The sequence below is a fragment of the Lepisma saccharinum genome, chromosome 3 (assembly GCF_977018435.1).
Source record: "Lepisma saccharinum chromosome 3, izLepSacc3.1, whole genome shotgun sequence".
In the NCBI taxonomy this organism is placed as follows: Eukaryota; Metazoa; Arthropoda; class Insecta; order Zygentoma; family Lepismatidae; genus Lepisma; species Lepisma saccharinum.
Window position 1 is genome coordinate 117,787,594 of NC_139231.1, and position 20,527 is coordinate 117,808,120.

Here is a 20,527-nt window from a genome sequence, read left to right on the forward strand (position 1 = left end):
GGCTCTCAAGACATCTCAAAGATTATATGCTTCGTCCCAGAATAATTTTGTTGCTCTCAAGATCTCTACTTTCGCAGCGAATTAGTCTAACTGCTAGCCTCCGATATGTAAAAGAAACAATGTGTTTTCAATATATTCCCCTTTCATTTTCGACAGTTGAACCATCAAGGGTGAGTGAGGGGAGGAACAAATGAATAAGGAACAAAACTAGGATCTAGTGTATTAATTTCATATAGACTATTTGTTATTGCTTGTGTCCAACTATGGGCATTCCTTTGTTGGCGTCATCTCATCTGTTCCACTTAATCCTTATTCATCCTCATCTTCGCGATTAGTCTAGATAGGCAGAAAGGCGACGTAAAATTTTAAGTGAAATACATTTCACGTGAACCATTTAGTCAAGTTGTAAAATGAAACTTTCACACACAAGAAATAACATCAAATCATGTAGCGATCGCGCATAATTTTCCAATTCCATTGACATTTTTCAACTCCCAAACGTTTCCACTTACATTGCGAATTCTTCCCCAATACCCCATCCAGGAAGCGGCCCTTCCCCATTATGTGGGTCAGCGTGTCTCGGGGTGAGAGTGGCGGGGAACTGCTTAAACAAAACCGGGAGCTCTAAAGAAAGAAACCGAATATCGCTCTTGTCGATATGACCAGGAATATTAGGGAAATAAAAGTTATCCAAGAATGTACAAAGAAAAATGGAATGATTTAAGTAAATATTGTTTTTTTTGAAGGTTCTGAATTCGAGTCGCGGTTCCCGTGTTTTATGTTGCCCGAGAGAAGGATTCAGTTTTAAGCAGCAGCTGGGTGTAAATTAATGAGGATGTAAGGACCGGACCTCCCCCTTCCCCCGGGCTAGTCACGGTAAACTAGAGTTTTACATAATCTGTTCCAAGGATCGCTTGGTTCACTCTTGACAGCATAATTTTCATAAATACACGTATTTATTCGCAAACTTGCAAATGTGAGATGATTATTCCTGCTTTCAACTTATATCTGAGGAATCATTAAATTTTCTGACTATAGTGAAATTGCCTTTATACACTGTACTCTGCACTTTGCTACGGCACATCACGTTGTCCTTGCCCACAAAAGAGGGAACTAAACACAAGCTTATTGATAAAAATAGAGAGGATGGGGGAAACCGCTGAATTCGTCAATCAAGGAGGTGAAGCACTGACAAGTCAGAATAATGAATATGTCTGTATTTTCTGGCAGCAATACAATCAAATATAACACACAATACCTTACAGAAATGCCTAGTTGGGCGAAAATGCTACATCTTAATAAAGTTTCTTGTTTGCGGAAAGAACGGTGAGCGGTGGCCTCCTGTAGTGTCGTCACTGACTTGGTGATTTATATTATAACCCTGCAACAAATATTCATTGGAAATTAAATAATTCACTGTTTACACTTTAATCCAGCAATGAATTGCATTCCCCCACCCAAAAAGTTTAATTTGGAATAGTTGTTAATGTTACGTGCATACAACCAGACACCACCCGTCGAAATAAATCAATATTTACTGAATACAAACATAAGCATCCCCTGTTTGCATACAACCGTCACACACGCTGGTGGCGTTATTCGTGGTAATGAGAGAGTATAATTGACTAACAGCGAACGCAAGCAATCGTTATCGCTGGTGATTATTGCATTCCACACGTGCTCGCACAATGACAAGCTTCATAAAAACACAATGGTTATCTGAAACGCCTGTGTTGTTCTGCAGCATTTCTTTGGGTTCTATGTGTTTCAGAGCTAGATAGTGAATGTATGCACGCTGAAACAAATATTGTTTTCAGGGCATGGGCGTCAGCAGGGGGGGGGGGGTTGAACGGGTCCGTCAACCCCCCATGGAAATTGGCATCGTTCATTTCATATTACTCAAGAGCAGAAAACTTGTATTTTCATTGTTAATAATAGAAAAGAAGTTCATTTAGTTAGTATTCGAAAATAATAATCAAAGTAATCGAAAGAATAGTGTAGGAATCTGGTTACGTGTTCATATTCTACCATTTAATCCAAAGAATAAATGGTCCCAGTTTCGAAAATTTCAGTTTTCCCTAAAAGGTCACACAACATAAACTTTACAAACACTAAGTTGCTGACCAAGGCAGTTTATTAAGATAAAAACACTTAACAGGTAACGTTTCAACCCTGATGATTTTTAGTTTAGTTCTTCGTCTGAGGAAGATCCTGATACAGGGTTGAAACGTTACCTGTTAAGTGTTTTTATCTTAATAAACTGCCTTGGTCAGCAATTTAGTGTTTTTAATATGGAAACAAGGCTTAATTATATTACAATAAACTTTACGCGTAAAATTTTCCCCTAACTTTTGAGGATCTTTCTTAAACGAGGGATGTAAAAACATAACAAAATGCCATCACTATAGTACGCTAACTGCATGGAATGTAAAAAATATAATTGAAGACAGTTGTGCTGGATATTCAAACATCTGGTGGACCGAGTAACAATGTCTCCCCACTTGTATAATGACTTATACGTATAATAATAGTAATAATAATAATTATGGGGTGAGGAGGAAGTAGTCAAAATGTTTTCTATCCGATAAAAATAGCGCCCAGAACTATTTTGTTAAATAACTGTTAATTGTTAAATCATAGAAATCACTTATTACTTTGCTTCTCAGTTCTGATGAGTTTATCAAAAGTACCATTAACTGCTTCATTTCTAATATACCGCAAATTACGCTTATGAAGGAGGTCGAAATGTATCCCAATTACCGGATTTTAATCCTCCAAAATTAGTTGAAATTCAAATCCTTGGAGCTAGAGGTTATTCAAGAGTCAGTGGAGAGCCAGTTCTTCGGAGTGTGTGAGTAAATTACATTCCGGGCTTCGAAATTGCGTATAGCGAGACCAGTGAGGAAATACATGGCACTTCTCATGGCTGTGACGTGGATTTAGAAGAAATAAGGTTGAAGTTACATGCGGAGATTTAAATCTATAGAACTGTTATGAGTTTACTATTTCAGTTTCAACAGGTGGTTTGTGGAAAACACTCACGTAGGTGTATTTTTCAAGCAGGGCCACAAAGACTATATCGATTGAACTGAGAAATGTGATTTCATTCCCTATACGATGTTCTCACGTTTGCAACCCGATGTGTGTCGTAATGAATAAATAATTGAGATCGTAAGTTTCAAGTGGTACACTCATGGGTGCCCACAAGGACTTATTGTTCTTTCTCATATTTGTATTCCTTTTATATCTTTATTTCTCTATCCTTAGATTCTCGCCTTCTCTAAAATATATTTCTTCATTTTCTATTTTGTGCTAGATTTCTTTTACATCTTTTTACTCCCTCTCTACCTTCTCCCAGCTCTCTCTCTCTCTCTCTCTCTCTCTCTCTCTCTCTCTCTCACGCGACTTAATTTAATCATATTTATCATATTTTTGTTTATTTCTCTTTCTTGTTTGCTTTGAATTGGTGTTTTTAAGTCCACTTTTATGCACAGTAAGGCTAATCGGGTTTAAAGTGGGATCCGCACCACTGTGCCACGAGCCTCCACTAGTTATCGAACCAGGAACTCCTTGATTACAAGGCGCCCACCCTACCACTGCGCAATCGGGGAGGTCCTTCTCTTTTTCGTATTTCTGTTTCTCCATAATTATTTATCTCCTCTTGCTCACTCACTCATACATTCGCTTTTATTTCTCTGTCGTTCTTTTTTCTCACTCCCCCTCTTTCTTACCTTTTCCCTTCTCTTTTTATTTCCCTCTCCTCATTTTTTTCCTTTCCATTTCCTCTCTTCCTGCTTCTTAGAACCATGGGCGCCCGGAAGGGGGGGCAAGGGGGGCCGTGGTCCCCCTGGAAAATGAAAGTCAACCAAAAATTATGTATTTCACACATATAATTTCATTTTAACCACAATAATATGTGTTAATTATTGCATAAACACCATAAATTCAAATTTAAGCGATGTTTTTTTTAGGGAACAACACTATTTTGGGGGAAAATGTGACTTGTTTGCCCCCCTTGGAAAAAAATACTTACCTTGCCCCTCCCTGGAAAATATCCTGCGGATGTCCATGCTTAGAACATTTCTGTTTAGAAATGACACATAAACGTCATATGGTTTTTCAATAGTACCCGCTTCTTCATAACATAACTCTTCAATTTTGAACTCAGCCTCAACCCTCATTTTCTGCGTTCGTTCATGGTCATATTGTAGGATAATATTTGCGGAACCATATATATGACATGGATTATTAATTTTTTTCAGCTTCTACCTTTAAAGGTTAATTGAGACGATGAAGATGAGTGATAATGGTCAAATAGATGGTGGGAAGTACGTACAAGCATCCATGCCTTAGCCAATATTCGATCCTAGGACCACTAGAACATATTTCATTACTTTTGTAATTATTTTGTTTCTGGACTTTATTATGTGTTGCTTACAATTTAGATTATTTGCGAATTGTTCAGAGGTGCTAATTTTGTTTCTACAAGATTTTGAGTTTTCCATTGGTTTACTTTAGATGTTAATATTTTCATTAGGTCAATTTTCATTATACCCTTACGTAATCGGTGGTATCATTAGTGTGTCTGACTTGTAGGTTCAGTCCCAATTAGCCTATGTGTGCATAAAGGGGACATAAAATCAACTAAAGTGAAAAGGTTGCTTCCTCCTTTGTTTTGTCACAGAATAGAACGTGGGAACCAAGCGTTTACACAGTACAAGATCAAAAGGTAAAATATAGAGAGAGTGTACGTAAGGAATTTGAACCGCATTTCCAACCTAAACGCAGCTACCTCGAAAGCGAGAGACAGACTCGACGTAGAATCGACTATGCTATCTCGTCTCGGAGCTGCCTGGCTATATCGATCGAATTGGATGGCGTCGGTCCAACCCCTTTGTCAAGGGGGTAGTGGAGAACATCTCGCATGTGCTTCCCCAGAGAGGGAGGGGAATTCAGGAATAATGTTTACATCTCGGTCTCCTATAATCAACACATCGGAATTGTAAATAAATATGTTCCTGGCTGGAGGCTGGATGTTAGGCAAAATTTCTCTGTTCGTCGGTTGCATTTATTGACGTATTCGTAGCTCTTTAAGTAGTTGAGAACCTCTTATAAGTTATATATATTTCTTCAATGCCTCTCTTGCTATTTTAAATTTCTAGGGTGTTCGGGAAAAAGCACCAAAGTAAAAAAAAACTGCGATTTCCTGTTGCTCTCATTTAAGTAACGGTGAATTAAAGAAAATATTATATCTTATAATTTTATATTGGACATGTGGTAAAGTTTCTAAACAGTGATTATCCAATATGTATATCATGTCTGCAATGTTTGCTATAAATTAAATGTTAAGAATAAACATAAGTAACTGCCTGATGTAAAATTGTTTGACTTAAGTCTAGAACACCCTACATTTAATAAGAAGAATGGCTGTGTTCTGATAGACTAACAGAGATACTGACGCCTGGCCCATAGTCGGTATAATCCTCTGTAGAATTGTATATTGGCCTTGTGTGTGCCGAGTCTCTCCTTACAGTCACGTCTTTTATGCGTAGGAATTTTAGCTTTTAGATGAGCTTTAGTGGGCTGACCTCCGGCAGCAGTGGTTAGAACAGCGCACTGCTACGTCAGCGTCCTGGGTTCGAATCCAGGTCTAGGCATAGGTGCTCTGTGTGAGTGTCCCTTCGTCAATTCCACCATATCATCACTCATCCTCACCTTCGCGATTAGCCAAAAGTGACAGGAAAGCGAAGCCAAATAAGTTAAATCGATCAAGATGTGTTTTAGCCAACTTCTTATAATTTGCTGACTCAAATTACATTCTGTTGTTGTTAAGGGCTTGTGTTCAAGAATCAGGCAAAGGATGCGAGTAACCTCAGTATGCTTGACCCCTAATGATAATTTGGATTATGAAATCAAATTAAACGAAATGTAAAGCATTAAATGTCGAAGGAGTTTAAATGATTTATGAGATCTTAATAAGAGAAACCTCGAAATTCTCTGAATGTTAGCGACAATGGTTCTTTATTAGCATGCAATGCTAATTTGGCTTCTTCAATATCTAGTGCTTATACTGGTTATACCTATTCTAACGCAGTTGTTTAGCACATCTGCTTTGTGATAAAATCATAGGTCTGTCGTACGTTCGATCTCCACCACCGGCTAAATTTCTGTGAGCTACATTACGATATTGTTATGAAATGTAAAATGATACAGTAGCGGTATACAATGAAGGATGTTGTAGTGGTTCTAGGATCGAATCTTGGGTATGACATTGATGCGATTACTTCACATCATCTATTTGACCACCGTCATCATCTTCGACGTTGCAATTAACCTTTAAAGGTAGAAAACTGAAAATTACCAAATAGATAATTAACGAACTACGTCAATTACGTGGTGACGCAAATATTATCTTACAATGTGCCCATGAACGCCCGCAGAAAATGGGGGAAGGGGGGGAGGCAAAATTGAAGAGTTGAGTTCTGAAGAAGCATGCACTATTGAAGTCATTGTAAAACAGAAATGTTTTGTGAGAAGCAGAAAGAGATGAAAGAGAGCGAGAGGAAAGGAGAAAGAATGAAGGAGAGAGGGAAAGAAGAAGAGAAGGGGAAAGGGAGGAAAGAGGCGGTGAGAAAGAACAAAAAGAAAATGTGCGAATGATCATAGATATATATTCTCAGAATGAACAATTTAGCTCCGAAAGCAATTGTTGAAAAGAGGAAATTCCGTGGCTTTGAACCTCTTCAATGGAATCACTGCTAATTGTCAATATAATGGTTGGTCCTAGTCCTAGAGAAAAGTAAATTTTCTTTATCTTAGTAAGGTTTTCAGGATTTCAGTATAATCATGATATTTATTTGCTTTCCGAAAGATTTCCTCAGGGAAATCCCCAGAGAATCTCTTTGAGTAGGTTCAAAGGTGCACTTAATATTGTTAGATGACTGTTTCGGTAAAGCCTCTCTCTCTCTCTCTCTGTTTTTCCTTTCTTTCTCTCTCTTTGTATACCCCTTTCTTTGATTCTTTCTGTTTCTCTTTCTCCCTTTTACATCTTTCCATCTTTTCTCTGTTTCCTTCTTTTTTCCTCCGGTTCTGTTTCTATTTCCTTATCCCTCTTCCTTCCTCAAGTTACTCCTTTCTTTCTACCTATCCCTCTTTGTCTTTCTTCTTATCTTTCTTGCTCTCCTCTATCCTTTCATTTTTAATTCTTCCTCTATTTTTTCTTTATTTCTCCTCTATATATTCTTCTCTATCAAATTGTTTACTTTTCTGTCTATTTATTTTCGTTTCTCTGTGTATGTCATTCTTCCTTTACTATAAATGATAAAATTTCTCATGTTGGCAATAGTTGCCTAATTATTAGGTCCGGTAGACGGCTAAAGTCTGTTCTCGCCCACTCGGTGACGATGCCCCTGCTCCTTCGTTACGAATCTTATGCTTTTTTGCTTTTTAAAACTCATTAGCACTTCGTACTCAGAAAGGCTCATCACCGACTGGACCTACAGTTTAGAGCGGGATGCGAAAGAGAGTCGAATGTGCCTTCATCTTAGAACGAACCCGGTTTTCCTTGATTACAAGACAGTAGTGTTACTCTCGGGTGCTTTTATTTAGCACATTCACGAGACAGAACTTCCCTGTTCTACTACTGGTTTAATTATGCTTCGCCCGTTTTCCTCATAAACACTAATGGAAGTGTATGGTGTCACAATAAATTTTCGTGGACATTCTCGCCTGCATCAGCTGATTGAACATCCGCCAGCAAGGGGAACCCGAAAGTCGTTTCAGTGTCGACTGATACTGTGCTGCAAGATCCACAATCAACTACTTGATTTATTTCTGACCGTTTTAACCAAGTCACTGATTTTGTGTGATGGTCATCATCATCATAACTGTTTCCGTGGGAATTTACCTTTCACTCAACTACCTTCCAGTTAGAAAATCTGTTGTCTGCGAATGATGTAAACTTGCCGATTCAGTTTCATCCTTAAATAAATTTACGTAAACTACATAATATACAGGATGCACACAAATTATTGGTCGATTTTGTGATAACATGTTTTCAACAATACTGAACAGAGATACATTCTATGTACTACAACCATTTGAAAGAGGAATATTTGAAATTTCACAGACCTTAAATGGATTCGATGTGCTGTGCGCCCAACTTGTGGTAGGACATATGTCCAGGCTAGGACATATGTCCAGGCGGTACTCCCATTGTCGCCAAATATTCTCAAGCATGTCTTGTGTAAAGTTTCCGACGACGATGCACCTTCGCAATTCTGGCAGTGTCTGTGGCGTGGAAGTGCAGACACGTAAACATGGTTTTTGATCAAACCCCAGAGGAAGAAATCGCACACTTGTGAGATCTGGTGGCCGGGATAACCATATCATGTGCAGGAGATGTGTGCGACCGCTGCACGACCGTCGACCTGGCAGATTTTCATTAAGGTACTATCCTGCCACACGTTCAGCACACACAGAATGCATTTATGTGAAACTGCAAATATTCCTCTTTCAAATGGTGGTGGTAATATCGTGTATTTCTTTTCGCTATTTGTGAAAATATGGTGGAGGAATGGTTAGCACATCGCGCTTCGACGCCAGGGGTCCGGTGTTCGAATCCTGGTTTGGGCATGACCAGGTCGATTGTGAGAATGTTTGTGAGTGTTCCTTCATCAATTTCATCACTCATCTCAATCTTCGCAAATTAGCCAAAAGTGGCATAAAAGGTGAAATAAAATAAAGCAAATTAATCAATCACTCAAAATTGATCAATAATTTGTGCACACCCTGTATTTCCTGTAGATCGAATGTAGTGAGCAACCTTGCTCCTTTTTTTCCTCCTGTTTTTTGTGACATGGATCAGTTTGGCATTAATTACATCAAGGGGTGTAAGGGAGTGACTCTTCCTGAAGAACCCAAATGCCAACCTCTCTTCCATGTTGTACACCTTGCACTACATTTTGCACCCAGTATAATCCTCTCTGGAGCTTGTGTTGTCCTGTTATTTTGTGTTTCTCTCTACATCCATTTCATCTTATCACATTTCATCCTCATCTTCGCGATTAGGCAAAAAGGCAGAAAGTAAAATAAAAATAATGAATATGTCAACCAAGACGAGGAGGACACTAGCAAACTCGCGAATGGAAGTTGATAGTCAGTTGTTTTCTCGAGTCTGTGATATTGCCTCCTCGGCGTCTTATCGGTTCAAACCCGCCGTGACATAATGCCAGGCTTTACTGACAGATTTTCCTGCAGGACAGTATGTCTAGAGTTAGCCAAGTCAATGAAGGACAAAAAAAGGCCAATGTCGGGAATAATTCCGTAAAAGCTGAATTTTGGTCAGTTGTTAGAACACTACTAGTAGTGCGAAATCCCAAAAGTCCCCGCCCCTCCTCGCGGTGCTTTCCCCACCCCCGGCGCAACCCGAAACATCAATTTCCCAGACTCTGTTATTGACCTATATCTCCGTAACCAATGGTCGTAGACAGGTACTCTTTTCAGTCTTAATCCTCATTAGAGGGGCTATAAAACGATTACGTTTAATTTTTCGATAATGTTGGTGTTTTTTCCGTAATTTAAAAATAATCTTTGAAAAGTGAATTTTTCTAGTAATTTCTGAAGTTTTTGCATTGTAACTTTTGAACAAATTAAATGACAAGAAATTGTTTCGAATAAAAGTTGTAGCCTAATTTATAAGCTTTAAAACGATATAAGATTATATATATTTTAATGAAATATGCGCCGTAAAATGTTTGTCTAAATGGAGGACAACACCAAAAAAGTGTCTAACACAGTCAGGCGGTTAAGTCCGGAATCATTGACTTTTCGATGAACACAAGAGACTTGGTAGAATCAATTGTTATACATGTTCAGTGGACTAGCCAATCGCCATTTACGTGCTCATTCCAATTCGTTAGTCGAAAAACGATGCTGTTTCATTTAAATTATACCTCTTGTAACGGACTTTAATTTTCATATAGGCCTATGATATGAATTATTGCGTTTTGTTTCTTCATTACGTCCTGGCTCGGGGCCTCCGAGATACTTACATACGGGCCTCACACCAGCTTCCGTGACGTCACAGGATTAGTCAAGTATAGTCAATTTACAACATTGAACAAAGTGCATTATAAGAGTATAATATTTTTTCTGACTGAATCGACCTTTCTTATTCGTTCAGAACGTTGCATTCACCTCATGAACATTTCAAATGTTATGTGGCTTTAGAAAATACGTAAATAATATTGATGAAAGTAAAATCCAATCTTTACCGTTCTTCATAATGTACATTTATTTTTCGAATTACCAAGGGGAAAAAAGGCGATAGAGATAAAAGTTTATCCTACAATTGAAACTTACTCTAAATTCGTAAATAATTATCATCGTTAGTATATAATTACTATTGAATTGCTGTGGAATGCATGCAAGATAATTTTGTAAAAGTTTACGTACAGAAGGTTGAGGAAAGAACTTGTAAGATTGGAATTTCGTATTAAATAAACTTTCCAACTTTGCGAAACTCTATTCCCGTGTGTAATTTGAATAAATTTCTAATTTTCTAGAAATCCGGTAAATATTTGGCTGCACAAGTTTGTAGGTTACAATTTTTAAACTCATTTTTCGCATTAACATTTTTACATCAAGCAAAGAGAGAAAGTTTACACATACTTTTGAAACAAACGCATTAGCCTAACCTATTCGAAATACCTGGATGCCAAGAACACTAACCTTAAATGATCTAACAGTAATTCAAGCATATGAAATGGGATTTACGATCACACGGAAAATGAGAATATTAATGCAAGCAACTTACTAGGGACGTTCAATATATAAGCTTTGCTGTGCTATAAAATATTGTATAAAGCAATGCCATTAAAAAGAAGCACATGGTTGACAAGCACCATCCTTCGTCTACAAGGAACAACAATCGATTCGTTATCAGACGTGAAGGCTCATGCGCTCCAGGGCGAAAAGTAAAGGCTTGTTCGGAAAACGCGGGCTCGCGTCATAAGGAGTTCAGAAGCATGGATGCTAAGGGTGTTCTGCTGATGGACCTTTTGGAACAAGGAAGAACAATTAATGCTGACAGTTATTGTCAAACATTGGATAAACTGAAAAACCACAATTCGACATAAGCGACCAGGTCTCCTGTCAGCTGGTGTCATTCTTCTTGACGATAACGCTCGCCCCCACTCAGCAGTGCAAACACAACACAAAATTGAAGTATTGGGGTTGGAACTGCTGCCCCACCCTCCATACAGCCCTGATTTAGCGCCGAGTGATTTTCATCTTTTTCCGGTGTTAAAGTCTGAATTGCAAGGTTACCGTTTCGAAACAGATGAAGAAGTGAAGCGGAATGTGAGAATAGTGTTCAATAGCCAGAGCCCTGATTTTCTTGCAAAGGGTATGGACAAATTGGTGCAACGGTGGGACAAATGCCTGAATATCTATGGGGATTGTGTGGAGAAGTGAGGAAGGATCCTCCTACACATGTATGTATAGTTTTCTAATGTATCTTAAAAATAATTTTTTTTACAGCATACGGAAACTTATATATTGAACGACCCACGTACTTTAATTAAGAAGTCCAAAGCAAAAAGAAGGAGATCACGATAAACCTCATGTTCTATTAGGAGAATATTGTTAGAAGAAATTCGCATTCTAAAATCTTTATAATTATATCCCTTTTAGGTCGACAAGCTACATGTGGTAAAATCAAGAGAAGAGTTTTCTTCATGATACGGCAAAAGTTTTAGGAATATCAGCGTGTGTTTCATTCATCCCTAACAATGACAATTTACTTGCAACTGAACGTGGACATGTAGTGAAATCGTACCAAGCAAATTTCACTAACATATAAGTTGATAATTATATTTTCCCCTTGTACTTGTGATATTTAGAAAAAGGTTGAATAAAATCCTGCTCTCCTACTTTTACACAGAGCATACATTTTAAAAAGCAAATAGGTTACATGAAATCACAATGACAATGTGCAAATGCACGAATCGTTATTTATATAGTAAATTTTCACTTTAGGAACTTGTCTACAGATTTCCATTCTACATTCCCAATTGCTTTAAATTCTGGTGACACGAGTACATATTTTTATGTAGTTCGCTAACTACATCACAATAATCATAAAGATTTATTCCTGTTTTGACAGAAATAATCGACAAAGGGAAAATATAACTTCCATTACTGAGTACAAAGGTACAAAATTATCAACAATGTATTTGTGAAATAGGTTATTAAAATTGAACAAAGTCGTAAAATTCTATTCATGTACATTATATTTATTTCACGTGATGTATGTCAAGATCATAATTCTTGTAAACTGGACATAGCTTGAAGAAGTAAGTGAATATTAAGATGTTTAAGACGTGACTTTTGAACTTTGAACTACACGACTTCAGACAACGTATGAGCAATAATACGGACATATAAATAACTATCAATTTTTTCTCGTGTTAAATAAAGGAATATAATTAGTAGTTACAAGTTCGGCATCCGTGTAATTAATATTACTACACACAAATTCTTAAATGTCGTACTTCGCACTGGCGGAACACATTTTATTACTAACATGTAATTAAATGTTGTATTGCATTCAAATGCATAAATTTACTTGTAACTAATCAGGATATAACTATGTTTAATTTGCGTAATTAGTATTCTTACTGTGAAATAAATACATTTACAGGAACTGTTTCTCGAACAACTCGCTCATTCAAATACATGTATTTCCCCAAAACGCACGACTAATCTTTTGGCGTCATCATTCTTTTAACATCACAGGTTGCGGCCTGTATACGGAGTATACACGAAGTATACGCATCTCGGAGGCCCCGGATGGCTCCACTTCGAAAATTAATCTTGCCAATTTTCTTAGGAGACTGTCCAATATTGAGGCAAATTACTCTTAAACCGACAATTTGATGGTAAAAAGGGTTCGAACAAAAGCGTAATAAAGTAGTACACAAATCATGTCATTTTATACCTATCGAGCAGAGGGTTGTTTAGGTGAGAATGCATTTTAGGAAAATGGCACTGTTCTAATATAATACAAGCGCTCAGCGAGCCACTCGAAATAATCATAAATGAAATCATAAATGCACTGGACTATTAATCAGGGGGTCCTGGAAGACACATTTCACAGTGGCTCTGATCCTACCTTAAACTGTAGGTCATCCCGATTAGCCTATTTGTGCATGAGGTGGACTTAAAGCAACAATTCAAACAAATACAATAGCTCTGCTACAAGTAGCACGATAATATTTACCATTAAGAAAAGCAGGGCAAACAGCTCTGATAAAGCAACAGTAAACTTGGGTACGCGACTCGCCATAATTAGCATATTTATTATGATTTTGCTGCAAAAAAATTGTGCCTCAGTTATTCTTTAGCGTTAGGCAGCGTAGGTGTAAAGAGTACGAGACGAAGTAGTTGAGAGAGACTACGTCAGGTGTCACCACATGCTTCGTTCATGGTTTGTAATTGGGAGCAACGGATCAGAGAGGGGAAAGCATATTGTGACTGGTCAGTGTGTGAATTTACTTTGGGAGGGTCGCATGCATCCACTACGGGGGATGGTAGAGGGGAGTGCACATGAATACGAGGTGAATTTTCATATTTTATACACGATAATTGTGTATGCCTGCACTAGACACCCGGACGTCCGCAGATTTTTTCCCTGGGAGAGAGAAGCAGGCAAGCAAAGCATTTTCCCCCAAACTGTGCAGAATCTTCTGCAAATCTTCTTCAGTTTGAAGTTATTGTGTTCCTACGAACGACATGCGCAAGGTTTACTTGCAATTATTAATTCCTTTCAATAACTGATACAAATTAATATCCAGGAAATTAAATTAAACGTGTGAAATTTATAATTTCGGACTGACATTCATTTTCAAGGGTACAGACGGACCTCCCCCATGGCGCAGTGGTAGCGTCGTCACCTTATAATCAAGGGGTCCCGGGTTCGATACCCGGTGGAAGCACATAGTGGTTCGGATCCCACTTTAAACTGTACGTCCAGTCCCGATTAGCATAAAGTGGACTTAAAGTACAGACTCAATCAATCAAGGGGTTCAGTGTCCCTCCTGGAGACTCCCATCTTCCGAATGCCCTGACTAGACACAGTTTGCAAGAATATTCTGTCGGTTTTATTTAGATCAGGAGGTACAGAAAATAAGGAATAATAACAATAATAATATCCATTGAGCTTGAAATCTTACTTGAGCTCATGGGCACACCGGAATTCTAACTCAGCATCCCTTGGCCCCAAGTCAATAGCATTTGCCACTACGTTGTCGAATTAGAGGTCCTTCTCCTTCTCGTACTTCTGAATCTGAATTAAATTCGGTCTTTTTGTTTCTATTCTGACAACTAATTATATTTTTCAATTTTTCTCTGTATTGTTTTCCAATTTGACACTTTTATCTTTAGTAAAACACTTGAAAGGGCATATGATTGTGGTAATGGAATCTATATTATTCTAATTATTTTTGGGAAGATTTAGTACTTTAACTTGACTGCCTGTGACACACTTTATGCGCCACTGTACATGTAAACAAAAATATATGGATTTATATTAAACACAACTATAACTAATAAATAATAGTAAAAACAAAGTGCTTCTATTGAAACTTGTTTTTGTTCTACACAGACGTACGTTACTGTACATTACTGACACAGATCACAGTATCCTCACTGTAATATCTCATGCAGACGAAATGCTCAAGTAACATTTTGTCCTGGCTTTTAAATTCCATTATTAAGCACTGCGCAGTGACAAGTCTCAGATTACGTCATGTTCTACATATAATTTTCCTGGGCTGTGTCTCCGGTGCTTTCGTTAAAGAGAGATACCTTCAAGACTTGGCAGCTCCGTCTCTCGTTGCCATGGAAACGACTAAGAACTCAGAAATTCTGTTGTTTGTACGCGTCAACCGGAAGATAAAGAGCGGACTTCTGCTGTTGACAGATGCGAATGCTTGCCGCATATTTCCGCATTTTCTTTTTTCCCACTAAAGAAGGGACTTTCTCCATTTCACCCACGATAAAAGCTGAGTTCTGTAATGTCCACAATGCAATACTCCTACTGGGAAATAACGATATATAAATATTCTTTTAAAATAATAAGAAAAGGAAGTTAAACAAATTTTGATTACTTTGAAATGTAATTAGTTACAAAAAGCTAATAAAAATGCCCAAGGGGGGTTATACAGTCAAACCTCTTGTGACCTGTTTCCCTAAAGAAAAGAAGTCTGATATACGTATGAAAAGGTCGTAAATACATGTCACAATCTTCTGAAAGAAGTAGACAACAAATTTTCTGCCTACGTCTGTTTTGAAATCCAAATCGCACATCAAATTGGTGCTTTAAAATACAAGTATTTTTGTGATCCGATATTTGTACAATATTTACTTTTCTCCAGTATCACCATATGTATTTCTTACCGACTGTATTTTACCACAACCGTGACGTTTCATAAACAGCATTTCCATTTTCGACGGATGGTCAGATAGACCAGTCGGGACTGAGCATACAGTTAAATATGCAACCCGGAACGCTGTTCAATAGAGTGACGTCGCCAGTGATTATGATTTTTCTAGTGGACTCCATGGCTGACAAGGGGCCTCCCCGATGGCGCAGTGGTAGCGTCGTCGCCTTGTAATCAAGGAGTCCCGGGTTCGATACCCGATGGAGGCACTTAGTGGTTCGGGTCCCACTTCAAACCGTAGTCCAGTCTCGATTAGCCTTCCTGTGCATAAAGTGGCTCTCTTCTTTTTCTTCTCTCTTCTTTTTCCTTCTCTCCTTTTTCCTTCTCTCTTCTTTTTCCTTCTCTCTTATTTTTCCTTCTTTCTCTCTTATTTTTCCTTCTTTCTCTCTCCTTTTTCCTTCTATCTCTCTTCTTTTTCCTTCTTTCTCTCTTATTTTTCCTTCTTTCTCTCTCCTTTTTCCTTCTATCTCTCTTCTTTTTCCTTCTTTCTCTCTTCGTTTTCCTTCTTCCTCTCTTCCTTTTCCTTCCTTCGCTCTCTCCCCAATTATACCTCTCGTTCTCTCTCTATCTCTGGTGCACTCTCTCTCTCTACCTCTCTTTCTAACTTTCCATCCTCCCCCCTCTCCCCCTTTCCCCCTCCCCCCCTCCCCCTTTCCCCCTCCCTCTCTCCCCCTTTCCCCCTCCCTCTCTCTCCCTTTCCCCCTCCCTCTTTCTGCCTCTCCTCCTCTCTCTCTCTCTCTGTCTCTCTCTCTCTCTCTGTCTGCCTCTCTGTTTCTCTCGGCATCTCATTCGCTCTCGCTACTTCCTGCGCTGTCTCGCGCACTCTTGGCTTCTAATACATCTCTTACTTGAAATAATACCGAGTAGAATATATTGTTACCCAGCAAATTATCCATTTTTCTCTGAAGCCCCTTTCTCTGCAGATCCAGGAACTCTGTTCAGGTGTTCCGCTTGCTTCCAACTTCTCTAAAATCTGTTGTACCTTCTGAAAATGAGCCTGGATGCAGACTCACTCTGCATCTTCTTTTCTGCAACAATGTTTTGTACCTGCAAGAGGTAGTTTGTAGATCACCCATATTTTCCGCTCCTGAATCTATGCCATTTTATTGCAATGCAGACAATGGAGTAGTGTCACCATTCAAGAGTGGGTAAAACCCAAAGTTCAGTCAAATAAAACACACAAAATAACTTCGGTGTAAGATACTGTATAATATAAAACAAATCGAAGAAATTTCATTAATGTGATGATTTTCCCAAAATATTATGAAATATGAAAACTTTTCCACGCAAATTCTATTCTGCGTCTTTCGATAGGTAAATATTTGTAGGTTTTCATCACTAACATTAAATATAATATATGTTAATATTAAATGAATTATGAAACTTTATGTAAATATCTTCTCTACTGGTGACTGATTATTATCGTCTATTACAGTGCCACGGTGGCAGTGGCTGAGAAGTGCGGTTTGGGTGAGGAGAAGATGACCCACTTGGGAGCAGATTTTGCGGTTAAGAGTTCTACAGGTCAAGTCATAACTGGGCAAGAGGAGGTAAGAGCTGATCTTGACTATTTTGATCATTCTTTCTTAGTTGAAGCTTTAGCGTTATGCATCAATTTCCAAGTAGATTTATCAGGTGCAACCGTATAACATCGAACTTCTTTCACAATGTGCAGATAACATTATGCTAAACATCTTTTCTCATTGATTTTTTTTCCTTCTGGTGTCACTATTAAACGTTAAAAATATTTACCCTGACCATATACAACCCAGCGAAATATATTGCAGTTTGTCACAGATGCTTACGTCTTTGACAGCCACAATACTGCACATGAGAATACATGTGATCATGGACGTCCTAAAAAGTGCAACTAGGGTACCTTGTTCTTAGGGCGATTTCACACCGAAGCGACACGTCACATGCAACTTCAGGACCGACCAGTCCTACAGTAGACTTGCGCAGCGTGTCATGTTGCTATGGCGTGAATCGTTGATATGATAGGTTCGTTCCCAAGTGACATATGATGCGTGTCACTTCACTGTGAAACGCTAACCTCATGTTCAAGAAAGAACCCACGAAAGTGTCCAAAGGAGATTTCAGACTAAAGGGCAATCTTGGGATGCAAGGATCCCCTTCTGAGTAAAGCTTGGACTTTAAAAAGAATGGTATTTTGTTCACTTTATGTTCAGATAGGCTACTCGGGTACAGTTCGTGAGATCCGAACCATTGTGCCATGTGTCTCCACCGTGATCGAACCCGAGACCACTTGATTACAAGGCTACAGCGTCATCAGGAAGCCCAAGTTTGAACGTTACATTGTCACGTAGTCATAACTATTAAGCTAGAGACTTAAAAAGAAGAGACAAAAAAGGCAAGACACAAACACACCAAAAGTGACGATTATAACATCATGTACCTTCGTGTATTTTACTTCAGGATGAGTAACTGTATGACAACAGAGTAAGTGCCTTCCTACACCAGCCACTTACGTCATTCGGATTTAACGTAGTGCACATAGTCTTGTCAAGAAAAATAGTGGCAATCCTGGATATATATCACTGGGTTGCATGCAGGCAGGATGAAGTGGCATTCTCTTTTTTCCTAAGAGAAAAGGCTCACCGAGGAAAGATGGTATAGTCTCTGCACTGTGTAGTAGCTCATTGTTTTACGGGAATCTCCTATGTACCGTCACGGACACTTCTGGGTTGTGACGATCCTATTGACTTTCAATGGGGGTGGGGTTGTAACAACCCAGAAATGTCCGTGACGGTACTTACGAAACGTAACATGGTAGCTTGCCAAGCTGGACATGCATCAGTTTGTAGTCTTTTCGGAAACTTTTTTGCTTTCTTGTGGATGAAGAAGTGAGCTAAGAGGCTGTATTTACATTTGGAATTTACTAGTTTGTAGAGAGATATTGCACTTTGGTAGTTGAATATTGTAGCATTTTGCATTTGCTAGGTAAATAAAAAAGAGCTGCCACATTTGTATGCAGAATTGGTAGAAGAGGGGGAGTGCAGTGACTGGAAACATGATTGTATGTTGCAGAGCGAGAATCTGACGAAAGGAGCAGAAGATGGTTGGAGTCAAATTCAGATCGATTTAAACGGGAGTGATGGAAGCTGCGCTGGAAGCCAGGTAAGAACATATCATCTTTGTACCCATACTGAGAAGTATTTCTATTGTACTTACGCTCTTTTTCTATATTGCAATGCGTTTAGAAATGTTCACAATTTTTACATTCAGAATGCTTTAGGCTCGAGCTGCTGCTCAGTTGTAGGCTACTTACTGTCTCAATTACAGTTGTACGTGAAGTAAAGATACCGTTTGCTTCGAAATGTTTCATGATAGTGGTTGGCGCGACATGCCCATTAGTAAGATATTTTTAGAAAACTAGAATATGAGCAGTGTTAATATATCTAATTATACATAATTAACCTGTTGGAAGAAGAATCTTACCTCGAATTAAGCAAAGAGAAAAATATCTATATTGTGTAATTGTTAGTGTAACGCGATGTAATGTCCTGGGGTCCTCGGATCGAGTCTCGAACATTGTACAATATTGAGAACTTTCTTACGACCAGCCCTTTTTGGAAGGACAGTTTAAATTACTCTGGGTAGTTTAGTGCTATGGATAAGTATAGTCTTGCAGTAGGTTTGCAATCATTCGAGTTTTTGTGTTCATCTTTTCCATAAAAGTAATTTTAAATTGCTCCCTATTCTTGATTTGTTGGTTTGGAGCACTTCACCGTACAATAGTTTATAATATACACATGTAGAACTACGTAGAGTACATCTAATGTTTGATATGGAATTTGTGACTTCTCTAGCCGAAACCATAATTTATTCGCTTTTTTGTCTACTACATTAAAGTAATCAATTGGTATTCCACTAAAAAGAGTAGGTGAGGAGTCTGACTGACACGCGGGAGATCCGTATTAGATTCCCTGGGTGTGTAATATCGGGTGGAAATTCTCCAAGCAATGTTCCTGCGTAGCGGATGTCTGGAACATCCAGCCTCTATCTGGAGGGTGGAAGCGGCCGGAGCGTGGTGCTGAACCCATCACCTCCACAAATGGCCGAGATTGTGAATGGATGGCGTCCTACCTCCTATATGCCTTCACGCAATATTGCAATGTGCAGGGGTAGGTTTACTTTACAATTTGTACTGAAAATATAAAATATAAATAAATTATGCAAAAACCATGGTGGAATCCCTAAGTTTAATCTAAAAGCGTAATTTCCTCCTTAGTCTGACGTGATCATACTTAGTTAAACTGTATACTATGTCCTGTCATATTGACGGTTAGCCAAATACATCATTACCGATTTCTTTGCAGAAAGAAGGGTCCGTGTACATGTCGCCTGATAGACTGAAGTTTCAAGTGAACCGTGAACTAAATGCTCTCAAAAATCAGATTGCAAAGAGCCAGGCTGTTCTAGCAGCATTAGTAAGTACTTCTCTTTATTCCCCTAACTTGAATTTCCTTTCAAGTAACATATAATTCAGTAGACATTGAACCTATGTAAATTATAAGCAGAATCCAATCAACAGGAATGTGTGAGCACCTAAGCTATCCTCGGTATATCTCACCAGAGGATATTTCTTTTGAGTTTAACTAGTTTCTATTATCTTCGAATATTCCAGATAGATTTTATTTATTTAAGAAAATTCTGAAAACAGGACAACGTTATGCTTAGGTGTTCATAAATAAAAAAAGCATGACTGGTACAATTTTGATTGTCTCCTGTGAAGAAATGTGAGATTATAGTTGTTTTTTCTCACGTAGTAGTCACATAAAACTTTGAGGTTAACTGTAATGATTGATTTTTTCCTTATCAAGTAGTATGGATCACTTATTTGTACGAGCTTTCGTTAAAATGTTGTTTATTGCAAAAAGTTATACCTAATTTCCTTTTAATTTACGGTTGGGTTACGGTTGTAACATCTTGTAACAAATGTAAATTAAAACAAAAATTCTACAATACAAGCAATGTGAACACACAAGAAGAAATACTTTTAT

The 20,527-nt window shown here is 38.3% G+C and overlaps 1 protein-coding gene across 5 annotated transcripts in view; it reads left to right on the forward strand.

The window, feature by feature from the left end:
• Nucleotides 1-20,527, forward strand: part of LOC145985353 (inositol 1,4,5-triphosphate receptor associated 2-like) — a 283,782-nt gene that overhangs the window by 70,202 nt on the left and 193,053 nt on the right. For 4 of the 5 annotated variants that reach the window (XM_083119265.1, XM_083119264.1, XM_083119263.1 and 1 more), the window contains 3 exons: nucleotides 16,939-17,053; nucleotides 18,465-18,641; nucleotides 19,844-19,954. In XM_083119265.1, the coding sequence (XP_082975391.1) occupies nucleotides 16,939-17,053; nucleotides 18,465-18,641; nucleotides 19,844-19,954 (403 nt within the window). The remainder of the gene's footprint in view (nucleotides 1-16,938; nucleotides 17,054-18,464; nucleotides 18,642-19,843; nucleotides 19,955-20,527) is intronic. The other variant, XM_083119266.1, reaches the window with a different exon arrangement.